Source organism: Rana temporaria, chromosome 4 (genome assembly GCF_905171775.1).
Source record: "Rana temporaria chromosome 4, aRanTem1.1, whole genome shotgun sequence".
In the NCBI taxonomy this organism is placed as follows: Eukaryota; Metazoa; Chordata; class Amphibia; order Anura; family Ranidae; genus Rana; species Rana temporaria.
Window position 1 is genome coordinate 383,015,391 of NC_053492.1, and position 21,200 is coordinate 383,036,590.

At 43.1% G+C, this 21,200-nt stretch overlaps 1 protein-coding gene across 1 annotated transcript in view; it reads left to right on the plus strand.

Moving 5' to 3' along the window:
* The window catches only part of LOC120935762 (kinesin-like protein KIF28P), an 85,025-nt gene extending 63,825 nt beyond the window's left edge, over window positions 1-21,200 (plus strand). Inside the window, exons 20-22 of the mRNA XM_040347822.1 lie at window positions 4,019-4,125; window positions 15,497-15,647; window positions 20,905-21,200. Coding sequence (XP_040203756.1) covers window positions 4,019-4,125; window positions 15,497-15,647; window positions 20,905-21,194 — 548 coding nt within the window. The 3' untranslated portion in view covers window positions 21,195-21,200. The remainder of the gene's footprint in view (window positions 1-4,018; window positions 4,126-15,496; window positions 15,648-20,904) is intronic.

The following is a 21,200-nucleotide window of genomic DNA, read 5'->3' on the forward strand; positions in this document are numbered from 1 at the left end:
GGGGAAAGGAGCAGGGCTTTGTTCGCCCGCATCGCTGGACCGTGGGACAGACGAGTGTCTCTGATTATTAAAAGTCAGCAGCTACACTTTTTGTAGCTGCTCTTTTAAATAGTTGGATCTCTGCTTTAATAATAGCCCACAGACGTACCAACATCCCTCTTGTCTCAAACCATCAGAGCCGATGATGTATATCAAAGAGATAAGCACCAATAGTATAAAACCTTTTACAATTCAAGTTTATTAAAAGTAATGCACTTACTCAATCCAGGATAAAAAACAGCTTCAATCAAGACTTGCCCTAGAAGAGGTCCTTCTTGTGACGAAACCGGTAGGGCGGAAATACAGATCCATGTCATTGCGTCTTTTTGGATTAACCAACGATCATTATTTTATACTTTGAAAATTGATTGAAGCTGTGTTTTTTTTTATTTTTTTATTATTATTCTGGATTGAGTAAGTGCATTACTTTTAATGAAGTTGAATTGTAAACGGTTCTACACTATTGGCGCTTATTCCTTCTTTGGTATACATGCTTGGCTTTGATGGTTTGAGACCAGAGGGATATCAGTAAGTCTGTGGGCTGTTATTAAGTTACGCCCATCGTCTTTCCTGGGCCGGACAAACAGTGGATGGGTTTATGTATGTATGTATGTATATGATGGTCACCAGGAAAAATACGTTTTCCACTGTTCTGAGCCATACAATCTTTGATCGAATGTATGTATATGATGTTGCTTCAGATGTAGCAAAGACTAGTAGGGAAGGTGTGCTGTAATTCAGCTCTGCTTTGAGCTGAGCTGAACTACGGCACACCTACCTATTACTCTACGCTACATCTGATACAACAGTACCAATGGAATTTGATTCCTGGTCTCCTTGTAACTAAGCAGTTTAACAGATAATATTGGTTTAATAAGTGGTGTTATATATATTCCTAGGCAACACTGTTGCATTATAAATAGTTCATGTTTTTAGCATTGGTAAATTGTATATACTATTTTGTAATAAAACGTTATTTAATTTTAATATGTTGTTATCGTGTTGCCTATAAAGTCCATCACCAAACAATTTTCTTTAATCTCAAGTATATTGGGATGCGCCTTTGTTTGTATCCACAGTACCATTCTGTGGTGATACAAAATAAAAACTTTTTCAATATAATAAAAATATTTTCCACTATTTCTATTTTTCACTCCTGAACATAATACATGAAAACAAATATATATATATATATATATATATATATATATATATATATATATATATATATATAATATATATATATATATATGGAAAAGCCTATACATTGCGGTTATTTACTAAAACTGGAGAGTATAAAATCTGGTACAGCGGTGCATGGCAGCCAATCAGCTTCTGACTTCAGTTTGTTTACCGTATTTATCGGCGTATACCGCACACTTTTTTGCCCTGAAATTCAGGGCAAAAACGTGGGTGCGCAATATACGCCGATACCCGCGCCGAGTTTGAATTACTGCGCCGGCATATACCGAGCGCTGTACACTCGTGTATAGTCGGGCAGGCTCGGCTTCTCTCGCAGTCACGTCCTGGACGTACAGGACGCACAGGATGTGACCGCGAGAGGAGCCGAGCCTGCCCGACTATACACGAGTGTACTGCGCTCGGTATATGCCGGCGCAGTAGTTCAAACTCAGCGCGGGAAGTGGGGATCGAGCGGGGAGGACACCGCAGAACGACACCGGACCCGACGAGGAGGACACCACCGAAGCCACAGACGGACGCCGGTCACGATGATGCCGCCGATGGACGCCGCGCAAGACACCAAAACTGTAAGTACTAAAATCTTTTTTTTACAGGAATTGCGGGTCCACTTTTTAGGGGTGCGCGCTATACGCCGGAGCGTGCAATACCCCGATAAAAACGGTAATTAATTAATTAAAAATGGAAGCTGATTGGTTGATATGCAGAGCTGCACCAGATTTTGCACTCTCCAGTTTTAGTAAATCAACCTCATAACCTTAAAAAAATATACTTTATATGTAAGGTTTCACTGGAAAGAACCTATTTGTTATCTGAATCAGGAAAATCAAATATAATTAAATAAATGATTACAATAATAAATATCCCCAAAATGTTCTTAAAAAAATAAATTTCTTCCTCAGTTTAGGGCGATATATATGCTTCTATATACCATATTTTCCAGCGTATAAGACGACTTTTTGCATCTAAAATCATGCCCCAAATGTCGGGGGTCGTCTTATACGCTGGGTGCCTGGCTGTCAGACGGCGGTCATCCATTATTTAAAAGCCGCGCCTCCTCCTCAGACTGTTCCGTGATAGACGGAACACTAATTTTCCCAGCAGAGCCTCTGTTCAGTGTTCCGCCTATCACGGATGCCTTCTCATCCTCGGACGAGAGCACATCCGTGATAGGCAGAACACTAAACAGAGGCTCTGCTGGGAAAATTTGTGTTCCGCCTATCACGGAACAGCCTGAGGAGGAGGCGCGGCTTTTGAATAATGGACGCCCGCAGCCTGAGAAACTCTGCAAACAGGAGAAGGTAGGAAGATCGTCAAGGCAGGCATACAGGCACAGTGAGGCAGGCATACAGGCACAGTGAGGCAGGCATACTGGCACAGTGAGGCAGGCATACTGGCACAGTGAGGCAGGCATACTGGCACAGTGAGGCAGGCATACTGGCACAGTGAGGCATGTATAATGGCACAGTGAGGCATGTATAATGGCACAGTGAGGGGTCGTCTTATACAGTGAGTATATCCCAAAACCAGCATTTTAGCTGGAAAATTAGGGGGTCGTCTTATACGCTGGCAAATTCGGTATTTTTAGTAAAAAAAATCGCAATAAGCGTATATTGATTGGTTTGCACAAAAGTTATCGCATCTACAATCTATGGGAAAGGTTTATGGCATTTTTTTCACTAGTAATGATGGTGATCTGCGATTATTAGCGGTACTGCGACATTGTGACGGACAGATTGGACACTTTTGACACATTTTTGAGACCACTGACATTTATACAGCGATCACTGCTATAAAAATGCACTGATTACTGTGTAAATGTCACTGGCAGGGAAGGGGTTAACACTAGGGGACAATCAAAGTGTTAAATTTAGGACTGACTGGGGGAGAAAACATATTGTTGTTCCTACTTAGTAGGAATAAACGATATGTCTTCTCTCCCCTGACAGAACAGGGATTTGTGTGTTTACACACACAAATCCCTGTTCCTGCTCTCATGCACACCATCATGTGTGGCCGGCGGCGTGTCTTCTATCACCCCTAAACGTACAGACGTACCCATACAGCGATTTGCGGGAAGGAACCACTTTGCCGCTGTATATCATGTGAGCCGGTCGCAAGTGGTTAAAAACTGACCACCCGCCGGCCACGTGCATTGGGTTCCTTGCCGTGCTATCACCCTTAAAGCTACAGATGTACCCATATGGCGATTCACGGGAACGAACCACTTTGCCTCCTTATATCAGCGTGAGCTGTTCAGCAAGTGGTTAAAAATTGACCACACTAAGCAGAACACTACACTCTAGCTAGTTCTCTGTTCTCTAGCTATGCTGGGAACTCAGCCTGCTCTCCTCTAATGATCAGACTTCTACCGACACCCCAAAAGCTCCCCCTCCCCCGCACAGCCATTCACTGGGAAGCTCAGTGTACTGCTGTTTCTCCTCCCCAGCTCGTATGCAGCTGAAAACAGAGGGAATATGATCACTTATAAAAAGGAGGGAAAAGGTATTTATAATGTACATAATGCCTTCCATTTCATTTTTAAAACTGAATGGATTGTTTTACAAAGGGCGGGTTTACAGTAAAGGGCGGGTTTACAGTAAATTAAAACCTAGGAGATCTTATCACAGAAGCATATCTAGCAAATTTAATTATTCACTCATTTCTAACTGGAAATGAGACCAGGGTGTAACAAAATTCTTGACAGTCTACTTCATTATTTCTCCAGATTTAAGATTAACAGTCTCAAACTGAAACACATATTCTTATGGATTTGCAGAAGGCTGCCCTGAACATGACTGGTCACTGCCAGATATAGAAACTACCAAGGAAGGTTATATTCTAATTGACTGCATGAAAACATTACTCCCTGCATCTACTTTGGTGGTATGTACATTAAATTCACATTTAAATGATTACTGTCATAACATAATACTACTTCTTGCTGCATACATGAATTTCTAGTACAAAGCTATTAAAGTCATTTTCACAAGCACTTAGGCAGAGGCGGCTTTGTGAGGCCTTAGGCATATCTTAGATATGAGGTTCCATTCACGCCCAATTCAAGCGATAGAAATTAATTGTATAAATTACATATATTAAGAGTCTTAAATCCTACGAACTTTGAATTTACAGTGTCTAGAATTTGGTTGCTAGAGGTTACTGCACATTATTTCCGCTCATTGATTGGTTGCTGCACATTATTACAGCTCATTGATTGGTTGCTAGAGGTTACTGCACATCATTACTGCTCACTCAGTGATTTCTAGAGGTTACTGCAGATTATTACCACTTACTGATTGGTTGCTAGAGGTTACTACTTGTCACTCACTGTTTCCTAGAGGTTACAGCACATCATTACCTCTCACTGGGAGGCAGGGCAGTATTGTGGTGTGTAATGCAACTGAGGATGGAGATGATGGATTTTGACTGGATTTAAAAAAAACTGGACTGGAGTTGGGGGAAAAAAAAACCCGGACTGGATTTAAAAAAAAAACTGGACTGGAGTTGGAAAAAAAAACCCGGACTGGATTTAACCACTTAAGGTCCCCTCACTGTATATATACGTCATTTTTTAAAAGATGGATATCTCGGTAAAGGCAGCAGCCGCTGCCACAACCGAGATATCCATCTTTTTAGTGAGCGGTCCTCTAAACCAGGGGTCTCCAAACTGCGGCCTGGGGGCCAGATGCTTGCTTTTATCTGGCCCTTGGGGCAATAATTCATCTTCTGACACCAAAAATGGGGCACAATTCCTCCTAATGACACAAACAATGGGGCATAATTCCTCCCAATGACACAAACAAAGAGGCATAATTCCTTCCAATGACACCAACAAAGGGGCACAATTCCTCCTAATGACACCAACAATGAGAAACAATTTCCTTCTAATGACAACAACAAAGGGGCACAGTTCCTCCCAATGACACCAACGATGGGTCATTACTCCTCTCACTGACACCAAAAATGGGGCATTGTTTACTCCTGCTGATGCGGGACATTTTTCCATTTCCAGTAGCCCCCCTAAAGTCTGAAGGACAGTAAGCTGGCCCTTCATTTAGAAAGTTTGGAGACCCCTGCTCTAAACGATAACGGTGGTCTCTGCTGCGGATTTGCCGCAAGATCACTGTTATCGGCGGCGGGAGAGGGCCCCCTTCCCGCACCCTCCGCCGCTTACCGGAGACGTCAGGCGGCGGCGATCGGGTCCTTCCTCCTGCACGGCTGGATACGGGTGAGGGCAAGATGGCCCCCACCCGTCTCCATAGCAGGGCGGAAGCGTCACTTCCGGCCATGCTTCTCCAAGGTAATGGAGAAAGTAGTTGTACAACAGCTGCAACTGCATTTAGACACCCATAAATTACTCGATCCGTTTCAATCAGGCTTCCGTCCGGGTCACGGAACAGAAACAGCCCTGCTCAAAATATGGGATGACGCTCTAGAGGCCGCAGACAAAGGAGAATCTTGTCTCCTGATACTGCTGGACCTAAGCGCGGCTTTTGACACTGTAGACCACAGACTGCTACTGGCTAGGCTAGCTGAAGTAGCCGGAGTCGCTGAAGGTGTTTTACCCTGGTTCTCCTCCTTCTTGGAAAACCGATCACAAATAGTGAAACTGGGGTCTTTCACTTCTGAAAAACGTACGGTGTCATGCGGAGTCCCTCAGGGAGGGTACTCCCAGCTCGCTGCTGCAGCACCCAGACATAACAACTAGGACAGCTTGGACGCGCACTGCCTCCCGTCCCCGTTGGCTTTGCCTCTTCCACCGCCTCCACTTCCTCCCGCAGCAACCCCGGCTAGCAACCTCACAGGTAAGGCCTGTTCTTTCCTATCTCAACCCCCGTCTTTGGGACACTCCGCGGCCATCGTTTTCAGGATAAGCCGCGGCTGTGTGCCCAGCAGAACAGACAAACGGCCAGATAAATTTCCTCTCCCCACCCACCGCAACCCCCCACGCCTCTCCCCGCCACCGCTCCAGCTTACCGTACCCCCGGTCCGGAGAATCCCGGAAATAGTTATTCGCAGCGGCCGCATCTAGGAAAATCCCCGGCCTCAGCCGGGGGCCTAACGGCGTGCCGCGACTACATTATTATTATTATTATACAGGATTTATATAGCGCCAACAGTTTGCGCAGCGCTTTACATCAGGGAAGACAGTACAGTCACAATACAATTCAATACAGGGGGGATCAGAGGGCACTGCTCGTTAGAGCTTACAATCTAGAAACATCAAAGACACCCCCGTTTTAAACCATCATCAAATCCACCAATCCTCCCCACAGACCCCCACTATCTCCCCGGTGACCCAATAGGATTTCTACCTCCTCACTTCCCCCCCCCCCCCCCCCAGAACCTTAGCCACCGGCTTGGGCCTAGCTCCCGGTCGGTGGCCATCTTACTACACCCCAAACAACACTGACCCCTTGCTAATCACCCCTATCCACCCTCCTCAGCCCTACTGCTGGAGTTTTTCTCGCCCCCGCCCGCAAACTCAGGGGTGCGTGTACCCAAAGCCCCCTCCTCTTAGCTCGTCAGCTTTAAATCTAGGGACACCCACCTTTCACCACTTGATCCAGGCTTTGCTCGATCGCCCTTGAGGGATCAGGAAGGAATTTTTCTTCCCTATTGCGGTAGATTGGCACTGTACGGCCAGGGTTTTTTCGCCTTACTCTGGATCAACGGGGAGGGAAGGTTTAGTGAGTGGACGGCCACTTGGAAATCTTCCTCCCATTAATCCATCAATTCCCCCCCCCCCCCCGATCAATATCATTCCTTACTGTGTTTCCTGCGACTGTGGCTGATTTCAGATATACCGCAGAAACCATCTGGGATTTAAAACCATTCATCTCAAGATTATCAGAGGTCGCCATAAAAACTCTTAGGAGTATGCAACTGTTAAGAATCGATCGACGTTCAACAGTAAAACATTATACCCACTCACCCCAGCCTAAACGCATATCATGCGCTTTGGTCAACACAAGATCGGCAGTAAAACATTGACATGAAATCCACTATTTCATCCTACAATACGACTTAGACTGTCTCTTTATCACTGAAAGCTGGCTTACAGCCGACTGTTGCACCATTCTGGGAGAATTGGTGCCAGCAAATTACTGCATTCAAATGCAAAACAGAGTGGGGCAAAGAGGAGGTGGCCTGGCGTTGATCCACAAGATTCACCTGTCGATCACCAAACCAGTCCTTCAAAACTCACTTCCATTCATGGAAACCCTCACCCTGCAACTGCAAACAAATCCCCAAAACACTGTATTACACATATTCTTCTCTGCTACAGACCTCCCGGCCCAAAAACGCACTTTCTCACGTCACTGATGGAGTTCATATCCACCTATACCCTAAACATCAAACACCTTTTGATGCTTGGGGATTTCAACTTGTGGGCCAACTCCTCACTGGACCCCGTCGCCGATGCCTGCATCGACCATCTGGAAGGATTAGGTCTGCAGCAACTAGTACATGGGCCCACTCATACCTCAGGTCATACGCTCGATCTCATCATCAAACAAGATGTGGAAATCGATGTCCTGGAGAATGAGCCGCAACCATGGACAGATAACCATGCTATTAAATTCACACTCCAAAAACGCCCTCGTAAAAAAAAACGACAAAACCGGTGATAACTCACTGGACTAGATCTCAGAAGAAGCTCCACTCGGAACTCTTCAAAACAACACTAGGGAACAAAATAAATACAATCCAACCACAGCTAACAGCCATGGAAACACTCTACGCCCTCAACTGGGCCCTACTACAGTCAGCCGACTTAGTAGCACCAAAACGCAAAACACGCATCCGGGAAAACAATGCCAGCTGATTCAATGACCAGCTGTCGTTGCTAAAACAAGAGCGTAGAAGAGCAGAAGCGGCCTGGAAAAGAAGCTCCTCAGAGGTAAACCACACTACATATAAAATAATAACCAAGAAATACCACAAAAATCTTTATGGCCCAAAAAAATCACATCTCCAACACTATCTCAAATGCCCTAAATCGCCCACGCGAACTCTTCAAACTGGTCACTAAGACTATGAATCCAGCTTGTTTAGAGGCACCTAATTCCAATTCACAACAATTTTGCAACGAATTATCGGATTATTTCATTAGTAAGCATTCTGCAAAATAGACCCCCTCATCAACCCCTCCCCAAAGCTCAAACCAAACACCCACATAAAACCATCCCAATCAACCAATTTCTCTCTAAAACCCATATCCATCGAGGCCACTAAAAATATCATCGGCGCTCTGCGAAATAGCACAGCGCCCACTGATATCATCCCCACCAAACTGCTGAAAGAATGTGCCGATATATTGGCACCAACGATCGCGCAGCTTTTAAACCAATGATTCAAGGAGGGCACAGTGCCCACCCTGCTGAAACAAGGTATAATAAAACCAATTTTAACCCAAAAGATCCTTACAATCACCGACCCATAACAGGCCTAAATGTGTTCTCCAAGATAATGGAGAAAGAAGTTGTACAACAGCTACAACATCATTTAGACACCCATAAATTAATTTGTCCTGGTCACATTACAGAAACAGCGCTGCTCAAAATATGGGACGACGCCCTCGAAGCAGCAGACGAAGGAGAATCTTCTCTGCTGGTACTGTTGGCGCTGCTTTTGACACGGTAGACCATGGATTACTACTGACTCGGCTAACAGAAGTAGCCACACTCGCGGAATGTGATTTAGCTTGGTTCTCCTCCTTCTTGGAAAACCGATCACAAACGGTGAAACTGGGACCTTTCACTTCTAAAAAACGAACGGTATCATGTGGAGTCCCTCAGGGATCCCCTCTGTCACCGGTTCTTTTCAATATTTATCTGCGCCCTCTTTTTGAAATCATCAGTAACCAGAAGTTACTTTATCACTCTTATGCAGATGACACACAATTGAATTTTTTGCATCTGCAACAAAAAGGATCATTCTCTTGGATTAGAGAAATGCCTTTTTTTAATAGAAAACTGGATGACAAAGAGTTATCTTAAACTCAACGGTTCGAAAACAGAACTTCTCCTGTTTCAACCCAACCGGAAAAATCATCACGTGACAACATGGAGACCCCCGCCCATTCTGGGTTAAAACTATTACCCCTAGCCCCAAAGTCAAAAGCCTCTGAGTCATTTTTGACACCAACATGACAATGGATGCACAAATAGGGTCAGTAGTCAGCGGGTCGCACCATCTGCTGCGCCTACTACGCAGACTTACCCCCTTTATCCCGAAAGAAGACATTGCAGTCATGGTGGGAACAATTTTTAATTCCAGACTTGAATGCCCTCTATCTCGGACTCCCAAAATACTAAATCACTCGTCTCGATTAGTGACCGGCAAAAAAACATGGGAATCAATCTCACCTGCTCTGAGATCCCTTCATTGGTTGCCGGTAAAAGACAGAATCACTTTTAAGGCACTCTGCCTAGTGCATAAGTGTATTCAAGGAAACGCCCCCCAATATCTATGCGAAAAAATAAAAGCTCATAACCCGAGTCGCATTCTGCGATCCATCAATCAAAACCTGGTCCAGATTCCCAAAGCCAGATACAAATCCAAAGGAGATCGAAGGTTTGCAGTCCAGGGACCACGACTGTGGAACGCCCTACCAACCACCATCCGATTGGAGTTAGACCACTTGGCCTTCAGGAGAAGGATTAAAGCCCATCTCTTCTGAGGTCAAAGGGTTTCACGGAAGTGATACAGCGCCCAGAGGCGATTTAGTTCGCATGAGCTGCGCTATATAAGTTTTTCACTCACTCACTCACTCGCTCAATGTACCACCAGCCACAGAATACAAAGTTGTTTGCTGTCCGGTGAACGCCTGTGGCCTTGCGCTAATTTTTGGGGCCTGTAATGGCCGACACTTACTTCTGTATCCAGTGAATGCCTAATGTACCTCCAGCCACAGAATACAAAGTTGTTTTTTTAGGGCTTGTAATGGCCGGCACTTACTTATGTATCCGTTTTTTCACTTAATACTTCTGGTAGGTCATTGTCCATGTTGTGGGACTATTTGTGCACAGCTAGTAAGTATTTTGTGGCTGCAAATATGACCTGAAGGTTTTTAATATTCGCCTGCCATTAAAGTCAATGGGGCCCGCCGCAAACTTGCGGTTCACGGACATTTGCAATCGTTCGCGGTTAGCGTTCGCGAACCGTCCCGTCGGATGTTCGTCCATAACTAATTTTTACATTCCTTGTAATATGAATACAAGTGACCCATTTTTTTTTTTTAGTGTAAAAATGTATAAAAATAAAGCGCCCCGTCCCGACGAGCTCACGCGCATACGTGAGTAGCACCCGCATAAGAAAACGGTGTTTAAACCACACAAGTGAGGTGTCACCGTGATCGATAGAGCGAGAGCAATAATTCTAGCCCTAGACCTCCCCTATAACTCAAAAGATGCAACCTATAGAATTTTTTAAATGTCGCCTATGGAGATTTTTAAGGGTAAAAGTTTGACGCCATTCCACGAGCGGACGCAATTTTGGAGCGTGACATGTTGGGTATCAATTTACTCGGTGTAACATTATCTTTCACAATATAAAAAAAATTGGGCTAACTTTACTGTTATCTTATGTTTTTTTTCAAAAAAGTGATTTTTTTCCAAAAGAAGTGCGCTTGTAAGACCGCTGCGCAAATACGGTGTGACAAAAAGTATTGCAATGACCGCCATTTTATTCTCTAGGGTGTTAGAAAAAAAAAAATATATATATATATATATATATATATATATATATATATATATATATATATAATGTTTGGCGGTTTTAAGTAATTTTCTAGCAAAAAAATGATTTAATCTTGTAAACACATCATCTGAAAAACAGGCAAGGTCCTTAAGTGGTTAAAAAAAACTGGACTGGAGTTGAAAAAAAAACCCGGACTGGATTAAAAAAAAAAACTGGACTGGATTTTAAAAAAAATACCCGGACTGGATTTAAAAAAAAAAACTGGACTGGATTTTTTTAAAAAAAACTGGACTGGAGTTGAAAAAAAAAACCCGGACAGGATTTTAAAAAAATACTGGACTGGAGTTGAAAAAAAAAAACCCGGAATGGATTTTGTAAAAAAAAAAACTGGACTGGAGTTGAAAAAAACCCGGACTGGATTTTTTTTAAAAAAACTGGACTGCATTTTTTAAAAAAACCCGGACTGGATTTTTTTTAGAAAATGGACTGGAGTTGGGAAAAAAAAACAGGACTGGAGTTGAAAAAAAAAACCAGGACTGGATTTTTTAAAAAAAACTGGACTGGAGTTGAAAAAAAAACTGGACTGGATTTTTTAAAAAAACTGGACTGGAGTTGAAAAAAAAACTGGACTGGAGTTGAAAAAAAAACCCGGACTGGATTTTTTTAAATTTTTTTTTTTTTTACTGATTGGACATTCGGTTACTGCTCTACTCACTACCTTCACCCCTAGACATCACATAGAGGTAACTTAATACGCAGATCCCAAAACAATCAGCGGCTCCTGAGGGGGTAGCGCTACACGCAGTAGGTGGTTTTGATACTGCGCTCATCATTATTATATTATCTCTTATTTAGTGATTTGTTATGCGCTCTCCTACGTGAATCCGGGCCTGTGTGTTTTTCTCTTTCACATAGATTTCAATTATATATTTGATTGCAATTAGTGTGTAAGTTCACGGACATTGATTTACACCACAATATTTATGTTTTTGAATTATGCCATTTTTGTTTCGGTTTCTAATTTTTCTCACGTTTTTCACATGGATTAGCGCAACTGTTTTTGTCCATTATATGCCTACTTTGTGTATATCACATGGTTAGTCGCTGCAGTTTTTCATTTTTATTACTCTTTTCACTTTTTTTGTCTTTAGCGCAGTATACCACTTTGAATTGATTTACTAAAGGCAAGCAGACTGTTCACTTGTCTGCAGGGAATCTTACTCAGAGCTTAAATTAGAACTATAGGCAAAAAAAAATTTTTTCTTTTTGGATAAAGCAAGGGAGGGTTATAACTCCAGTCAGGTTTTTTTCGCCATCTGTGTCCCGTTGCAGAGATTTCCCTTCACTTCCTGTCTCATATCCAAACAGGAATTGAGAGCAAATCCTTGAAATAAAGGGAATTGGGGACCCCCAGGTTACTAGAACTAGTGTCCCCATTGAAAGATTTTCCCTTTATTACTTTTTTGGGGACAACCCAAAATTTGTCCGTCTTTTTTACTTTCACTTTCGATGATAATGGTAAACAGGAAAAATAGAGAGCGTGAATCTCCTTAAAGCGGTGTTTCACCCTGCAGAACAACTTTTTAGCATAAAATTCGGCATAGTAGCGCGAGCTACAGTATGCCTGTCTTAATTTTTTTATCCCCGTACTCACAGTGTAATCGTACATAGAAGATTCCGACTGCCCGCGGGGAATGGGCGTTCCTTTCAAGAGGGAGGGTGATTGACGGCCGGCTCTGGCACGTCACGCTCCCCGAAGACAGCCGGAGTAGGTCTCGGCTCTTCACGGCGCCTGCGCACAGACTATGCGCAGGCGCCGTGAAGAGCCAAGCCTATTTCGGCTTTTTCCGGAGAAGCGTGACGCGCCAGAGCCGGCCGTCAATCACCTTCCGTCTGGATTGGAACGCCCATTCCCCATGGGCAGTCGGAATCTTCTATGTACGATTACACTGTGAGTACGGGGATAAAAAAATTAAGACAGGCATACTGTAGCTCGCGCTACTATGCCGAATTTTATGATAGAAGAAAAAACATTTTTTTTTTTTTTTTTATAGGGTGAACCCCCGCTTTAACAGGGGCACAGGCAGCAATAATACCTGAAAAGCATTCCAATCCCTCGTCACTGTATCCAAAATGAAAAAAAAAGTTTTTCCTTTAGTTATACTTTAATGAATGAGATGAAGCTCTGCTGCCTTCGATCACCCACTCATGCGCTAGCTAGAATGCAGTTTTTCTTATTTTTGTGGAATGTGATTGATTTTTATTTATTTATTGCAAAGTGAAATATCACCACAATCACAACTCCTAATTTCCATGATATTAAGTGCTCTCATGTTCTAGTTTATCAATCATTTTAGATAAAATTTGTTTAGTTAATATTAAAAAGATATTGAAGTCTTGCTTTTAAAGATCCTCTTCTTCTTGGGTCCTCCGCCGGTGCTCCTGGGTCCTCCCTCCTGCCTCCAGAGCAAGCAGCTAGCTCTAGGGGCACCCAAGCAGGCATGCTCCCAACCCACGGCTCTGTGTGTCCTTTCACACACAGAGCCGTGGATCAGTCCCACCCCTTTCATCTCCTGATTGGCTCACTGGCTGTGATTGACAGCATTGGAGCCAATGGCTCCCACTGCTGCCAAAAGCCAATCAGGAGTGCGAGTCCCCAGAGAGGACGGCGCTGACCAATCATAATCCACCTAGCCCGTCCTGTCAGTGCTGGAGGAGAGGTAAGAGAACCAGGAGCATTTCCAATACTCGGACTGGTAAAGCAATGTCCTGGTGCCTGACAGCAGGGGATCGCTGGACTCCGATACAGCAGGACCGGGGGGGGGGGGGGGGGGTGTGCAGATTTTCTGTAAAGGGGTACTTACCCTTTAATTGCTATCAATTTAATGTTTAATACCTTTTTTTAGCTTAATCGTGCATATTCTGGTTAATGGTAGGCAGGTTGCAATTTTTTTTTAGTACATCGTTACATTTATGTAATAAAGGAGAGCAAAGAGGTAGAGCTATTATGGTAGTCATACCGAGTCACATTTTAGTTTACTGGAGTCAAATAGTTTAGGTGCTTACTATAGGCTAATGCACTGCTTACGCATATTATGATTCTGGTAAAGAGTGTGTGCACTTGGTGGTTATTAAAGTTATTTGGCACTGAAACACTAAAGTGGATTACAACTGAGCAAAACACCTACCGGTATGTGGACTTTTAATGAGTTTTTTGGACTTGATATGTTAACCCTTCTTTAAACATTTGTTTGCTTGTTTATGGACAATGCACTAATTACCTGTGATTATATTGTGCATAAGTTCAATTTATACTGATCTGAAGGGGTGCTTTTTGATATTGATACTTTGCATATATGTTTATATTTTAAAGGCATAGCGTACCAGTTTTATACAATGCACTGTGCATATTGGTAAAGTAGAAAATGAACTAAAGCTCTGGCCAACAGTGAATTAAATCAATGACTGATGTACAAACAAAATGCTGCTCAAATCTGATATGTGCTAACAACAAAATAAGGGTATGAAAATTCAAGTGATGAGCGCAAAATGAAACACTGAAAGAGAACAGTAAACAATAAAAACTGATATAATCACAATCTATAATGTGAGATCATATGAGTGATTATGCAATCACATACACACGCTAAAAAGCAAAAGGTGTAAACATCTAAAGTGAAACAAAATCGAGTCCAAAAAATAAGGTGAGTGCAACAACTGATTCAAAGACTTCTGCCCATGGATAGCAATGCAACAATCTGGATGGGTCTTCACAGGGATTGAGCTCACGGAGCGCTTACCTCCCAACAGCAGAAAATGCGCCTGGACGAAATCCTCAAGCCACTGGAATGGAATCTGGGGCGTCCTCTGTATGTGGAAGCAATCCAGGTCCAAACACGATAAGGTCAGCTCACCACGACAACCATGAGTATTACCATGAATGGAGTAAAGAAATAGAAACTCTCATCGTGAAACATGTAAAAACTCAAACGGTTTAATGAAGCTGAAAACTTGCTTACAAAAAAAACGGATAAAAACGCCAAACACAGACACTTCTGGTGGGACGGTCGGGGTAGCACGTCACTTCCGGTCACATCTGGAACCTTACGCGTTGTGTCACGTCACGTGACTTCATCAGAGGTATTCTGATGAAGTCACGTGACGTGACGCAACGCGTAAGGTTCAGACTGATGTCCGACAAACGATCCTACTGCCAGTGACAACTCACCAATAATAAGTCATCAGACCAATTATTTTCTCGTACGGAGCCAATCACTCCCAAGCTGAACTGGTCAGGTGTCCATCCTCACTAGTGAGATTGGTGCGCATTCCAGACCAGCGTGCGAGCGCCTCCATTACAGTAAATTGTTCCTGCACCTCGATGATTCTGCTGCTGACATGTTGGCAGTGGCAGAGTTATCCACCTGACATGATCCAGGCTGCAGATATTGAACATACTTAACCACTTGGCAATAATGTTTTTTTTTTCTGTCAGCTGTGATTTATTCAAGACACTTAGTATAAGAATACTTCTCTTTCTGGATTTCAGGATTCGGATAGCCAAGTGTCTGAGCTCTATTTGAAATTATTAAAATTGGAACAAGAAACTGAGCTTTTAAGGGACATCAACCGAGCCCTAAGAGAAGAGAATATCTTCCTGAAAGAGTCCCTGAAAGAGTCAGAAACGTGGACATTTCAAGGTTGGTTATATAGTGTCTCTGCATGCAGTTTTGGTCATTGAGCTATATACTGTATATATGGTTACATTTTCCAAAATATACAGTATAGCTTGTTCATTTTTACCCTTTTCTGTTGAATTATTACTGTTAAATGTCTTATTAAAATGTGCCTAGCTCAGGACTTTGTGGCATGGTTGAAACAATAAAGTCATTGTAAACCTCCGACATGAAATATGAACAAAGAATATCCCTCTGTAGTGTGTACTTGTCTCAATCCAGAGCACTATTGTAAGGCCCTGTACAGACGAGCAGACAGTCCGCTGAAAACGGTCCGCCGGACCGTTTTCAGCGGACATGTTCGCTCGGAGATTTCTGTTTGATGGTTGTACACACCATCAAACAGAAATCCGCCCGGACAGGATACGCGGTGACGTGCCGCGCCGTCACGATGACGCTGCGACGTGCTCGGCCCTGGAAGGTCAATGCTTCCAAGCATGCGTCGAATCACTTTGACGCATGCGAGGGCTTTCGGCCGAGCGGACATGTCCGGTGAGTCGTACAGACGACCGAACATGTCCGACGGACAGGCTTCCAGCGGACATGTTTCTTAGCATGCTGAGAAACATTTGTCCGCTGGAAACCTGTCCGATCCGCCGGACAATTGTCCGGTCGGCCGTACACACGACCGAACATGTCTGCTGAAACTGGTCCGCAGACCAGTTTCAGCGGACATGTTCGGTCGTGTGTACAGGGCCTAAGTGTCAGTTCTGTCTGTTGTTGTGTTCCTCTGCTATCTGCACAAAGAGGTGACAGAGAGGGAGCTCCAGCACACAGCCTGCGATTACATCCTCAGCTCTATAACCTTATAAAGAGGGTATGTCCCTTTTTTTAAATCAGCTCTCAGGTGTCCTCACTGAGCTCTGCAGAGTGTAACTTCAGCTCCCTATCTCCTGCTTTCTTAAAGCTCAGATCTGTATAAATTCTGCATTTTGAATGGCTATAAAGAGATTGTAGTACATAAACAGGTACAACTTATGTAGGAGGATTTGTTTCATCTCTATGCATCACTTTAGGCTAGTCTGTACTGAGTATATGTAAGGGTTTACAATCACTTTAAGTCAGTTATATAAATTCACAGCATCGAACATGACCTGTATGGTTTTAATATTAAATTTACAGGTATGAAGAAGGTTAAAGGTCTCCAGATCCATGTATTATTATCCAAACAAATGGTCAGCATATTTTCTTCCATTTACTTATTTTGTCTCATGTTTATTGTTACAAAATGCAATAAGCATTTACACTTACATATGCATTTAGGTAGCAGATACTTGTGTAATTACCACTATGTAATTATAAACAGAAAGTTTGCACTTTAACCACTTAAGGACCCCTTCACGCCGATATACGTCGGCAGAATGGCACCCACATCCCTGTGTATTGCATTGCACCTTTTTTAATGTCTGAACTTTATAGAAATGTCACATGTGAGAAATCTTGAACATATCACTGAAGGCCCAAATCCAGCAGGAATTCCCCTTTAAGAATAAAACATGATTTCATTACCTATCTTGGCACACATATCTCCTCTGATATTTCACCTCAATTATCATAGAATCCTGACTGAAATATTTGAGATTTATCAAGCTAGAAATTAAAACATATTTCCTGCTTTGGTCACATATGCTGAAAATGGATATCCTTCCACACCTTCTTTATATATCCAAAGCAATCCCTATAATATCTTCTGTACTCAACTACCTACACAGATCGCTGAATTTGAGACTTCATCGAATGGCGGCCCTTACATAACATAAATCGTCAGGGGACTAGGCCTTTCCGACTTTGAACTATATCGTAAAGCAGCTTTGTTCGATTGATTGTCAGACTGGTTCTACCATAGAACGGACAAACGGGTGGGCCAACTGGAGCACAATCTTTTCTCTTTAGAGCTTTGGGCTTTCCCTTGGATACCTCCTCCCCATTGACCCCTTTCTTCCTCCTTCCCTTACCTTGCCCAATCTCTCCTTCATACTCGTATCATACCTCGCAGGTTGTCCCATCGTCATAATCACTTGACCCCCCATCTTCGACAATCTTTTCAGTCAAAGTCTACAGACAGACACTAAATTATTCTTATCCCGAAAAGACTGGCCCCAACTGCACCATTTTCTCCCTGACTTTACTCCTCCATGAGTGTCCTTCACGACTCACTTGCCTTCAGCCTCTTCACGTAAGTCAGGATTTGCTCTCCTTGACCCAGCTGACAAGCTGTCTCCACAAACTTTGAACTGACCCCCCAGTCTGACCCATACTTTATTCCTCTAGAGACTTTTCTCTCCCAAGACACCCCTTAACCATACCGATTCTCGGTTGTATGTCATGTTGAGGGAGGGGACTTCCAAAGCGGAAGTCCCCTCCATTTGAAAGTGAGAAAATGTACACACTTCGTTCCCTGCAGATGACTGGAGGAAATGTTTCATTTTTACACATAAACTTGCAATGCCCTCATATTTTCATGTAAAGAGCTACAAGGTTGTCCCATTATGGTATAGGACCCTGCTTAATATGAGCTGTATATGTATCGCTTATCTCCTAAAACTTGTTTGGAGGTGCATGGAAGAACAGGGCTCCTACCTTCACATATGGTGGGGATGTCACCTTATGTCACTGTTTTGGCAGGAAATCTTTGCCTCTTATAATTCCATGTGTATCTCTGATGTACAGGCCACTCCCGGGGTTGCTCTTTTGTGGATGATCCCTCCATCCATCTCCAAAACTAAAAAGGACATCTTAAGACACTGCTTGTTAGTGGCTTAGGTTGCTATTCCCCACCACTGGAAGTCTAATTCTCCTCCTCATATCCTAGAGTGGGCCCAGATTCTCAACAACGTTATGGTACTGGAAACCTGGTTGGAGGTGGAGGAGAATGTACAGCGAGGGAGAAAAAAGTATTTGATCCGCTGCGGATTTTGTACATTTGTTCACTGACAAAGAAATAATCAGTTTATAATTTTAATGGTAGGTTTATTTCAACATTGAGGCCCCGTACACACGACCGAGTTTCTCGGCAGAATTCAGCCAGAAACTCGATCGGAGCAGTATTCTGCCGAGAAAACCGGTCGTGTGTACACTTTTGGCCCGAGGAAACCGACGAGGAACTCGTCGAGCCAAATAGAGAACATGTTCTCTATTTCCTCGTTAGTCAATGGGGAAACTTGGCTCGCCGAGATCCTCGGCGGCTTCACAAGGAACTCGACGAGCAAAACGATGTGTTTTGCCCGTCGAGTTTCTCGGACGCGTGTACGGGGCCTCAGAGACAGAATAACAAAAATATCCAGAAAAATGCATTTCAAAAACGATATAATTGATTTGCATTTTAACCACTTAAGACCCGGACCTTAAGCCAGGTAAAGGACCCGGACAGTTTTTGCGATTCGACACTGCGTCTCTTTAACTGACAATTGCGCGGTCGTGCGACGTGGCTCCCAAACAAAATTGACGTCCTTTTTTTCCCACAAATAGAGCTTTCTTTTGGTGGTATTTTATCACCTCTGTGGTTTTTATGTGTTGCGCTATAAACAAAAATAGAGCAACAATTTTGAAAAAAATGCAATATTTTTTACTTTTTGCTATAATAAATATCCCCAGAAAAGATATAAAAAAACAATTTTTTTCCTCAGTTTAGGCCGAAACGTATTCTTCTACATATTTTTCGTAGAAAAAAAAAATCGCAATAAGCGTTTATCGATTGGTTTGTGCAAAATTTATAGCGTTTACAAAATAGGGGATAGTTTTATGGCATTTTTATTATTTTTTTTTTGTTTTACTACTAATGGCGGCGATCATTATGGCGGACACATCGGACAATTTTGACACATTTTTGGGACCATTGTCATTTTCACAGCGAAAAGTGCTATAAAAATGACAATTGCAGTTTAGGAGTTAACCCAGGGATCAACAAATCCCGGGCGCCAGGTCGCCATGGCGACTAGAAATAGTGTCCTGGCGACTTGGCTTGGAAGGTGGGCAAAAAAAAAAAAGTTTTTTTTGTGAGCTGGTGCCATCTGGTGGTGAGCCGTTGGTATTACAAGTTATTACCACCAGATGTGAGCTGGCGCCATCTGGTGGTGGCCGTTGGTATTACAAGTTAAGCATTACAAGTTAAACAGCAATTCTAATGTCATTTTTCATTATTTTCACTGCCATCTTCTTCCCTCTAATTAGAACCCCCAAACATTATATATATTTTTTATCCTAACACCCTAGAGAATAAAATGGTGATCGTTGCAATACTTTCTGTCACGCCGTATTTGCGCAGCGGTCTTACAAGCGCACTTTTTTGGGAAAAAATTACACTTTTTTGAATTAAAAAATAAGACAACAGTAAAGTTATCCCCATTTTTTTTAATATTGTGAAAGATAATGTTACGCAGAGTAAATTCATACCCAACATGTCACGCTTCAAAATTGCGTTTGAACACCGTTTACATATGCGGGCGCTGCTCGCGTATGTGTTCGCTTCTGCGCGCAAGCTCGTCGGGACGGGGTGCGTTTTCTGGCTCCTAACTTTTTAAGCTGGCTCCTAGATTCCAAGCAAATTTGTCAACCCCTGAGTTAACCACTAGGGAGCGCTGAAGGGGTTATGTGTGACCTCATGTGTGTTTCTAACTGTAGGGGGGCAGGGCTGGATGTGTGACGTCAGTGATCGTCGTTCCCTAGAATCAGGGAACAGACGATTACTGACATTGCCACAGTGAAGAACGGGGAAGGTGTGTTTACACACATTTCTCCCTGTTCTTCAGCTCCTGTGACCGATCGCGAGACACCGGTGGCGATCGGGTCCGCGGTTCCCGCGGGCGCAGTCACGGAGCTTTGGACCGGACGCGTGCGCGACCCACGGCTGGGCTCTTAAAGGCAACGTACCTGTCCGTGCCTGTGCCCAGCCGTGCCATTCTGCCGACGTATATTGCCGTTAGACGATCCTTAAGTGGTTAGCTGTAAATCAACATTAATATAAATAGGTAGGAAGAGACTTTTCAGAAGGATTATTATCAGAACGTAGGAACAAGGATTGTCAGGAGAGTAATCCTTAGAAGTTAAATGCACTCAAATTGGCCAAGACTGCAGTAAAATATGTATCTGACCTTCTTGATGGAAATATATTCAATAGATTTTACAAAAATGACCAGGCTAAGTACAATTTGTTTCCATATTTTGCATATACAGTAACATTTTCTTCCTTTCTGGATTTTAATAAAATGTGCTTGCTCTCTAGGTTGTGAGAAGGCTGTTAGAAGCTACAACAGTTCCGCTCAAAGTTCACATTCTGCAGGTTCTTCAAAAGAAGTAGTGAGAAGTCCGGTGCTTAGGGCCAGCTATGATGCAGACTTTGCCAAAGCTCTGAAAGTTTTCTATCAAAGCATGAACACGATCCGAGGGCATTTCCTGCGGCTGAAACACTACAAGCCACCAGTAAGAACATTTAAAACACATTTTGCATTTGCTCTAAAGAACTGGTCAAAAAAGTCGTACTGTATACACAACTTTATTGTTAAGGACATTTAATTTAAC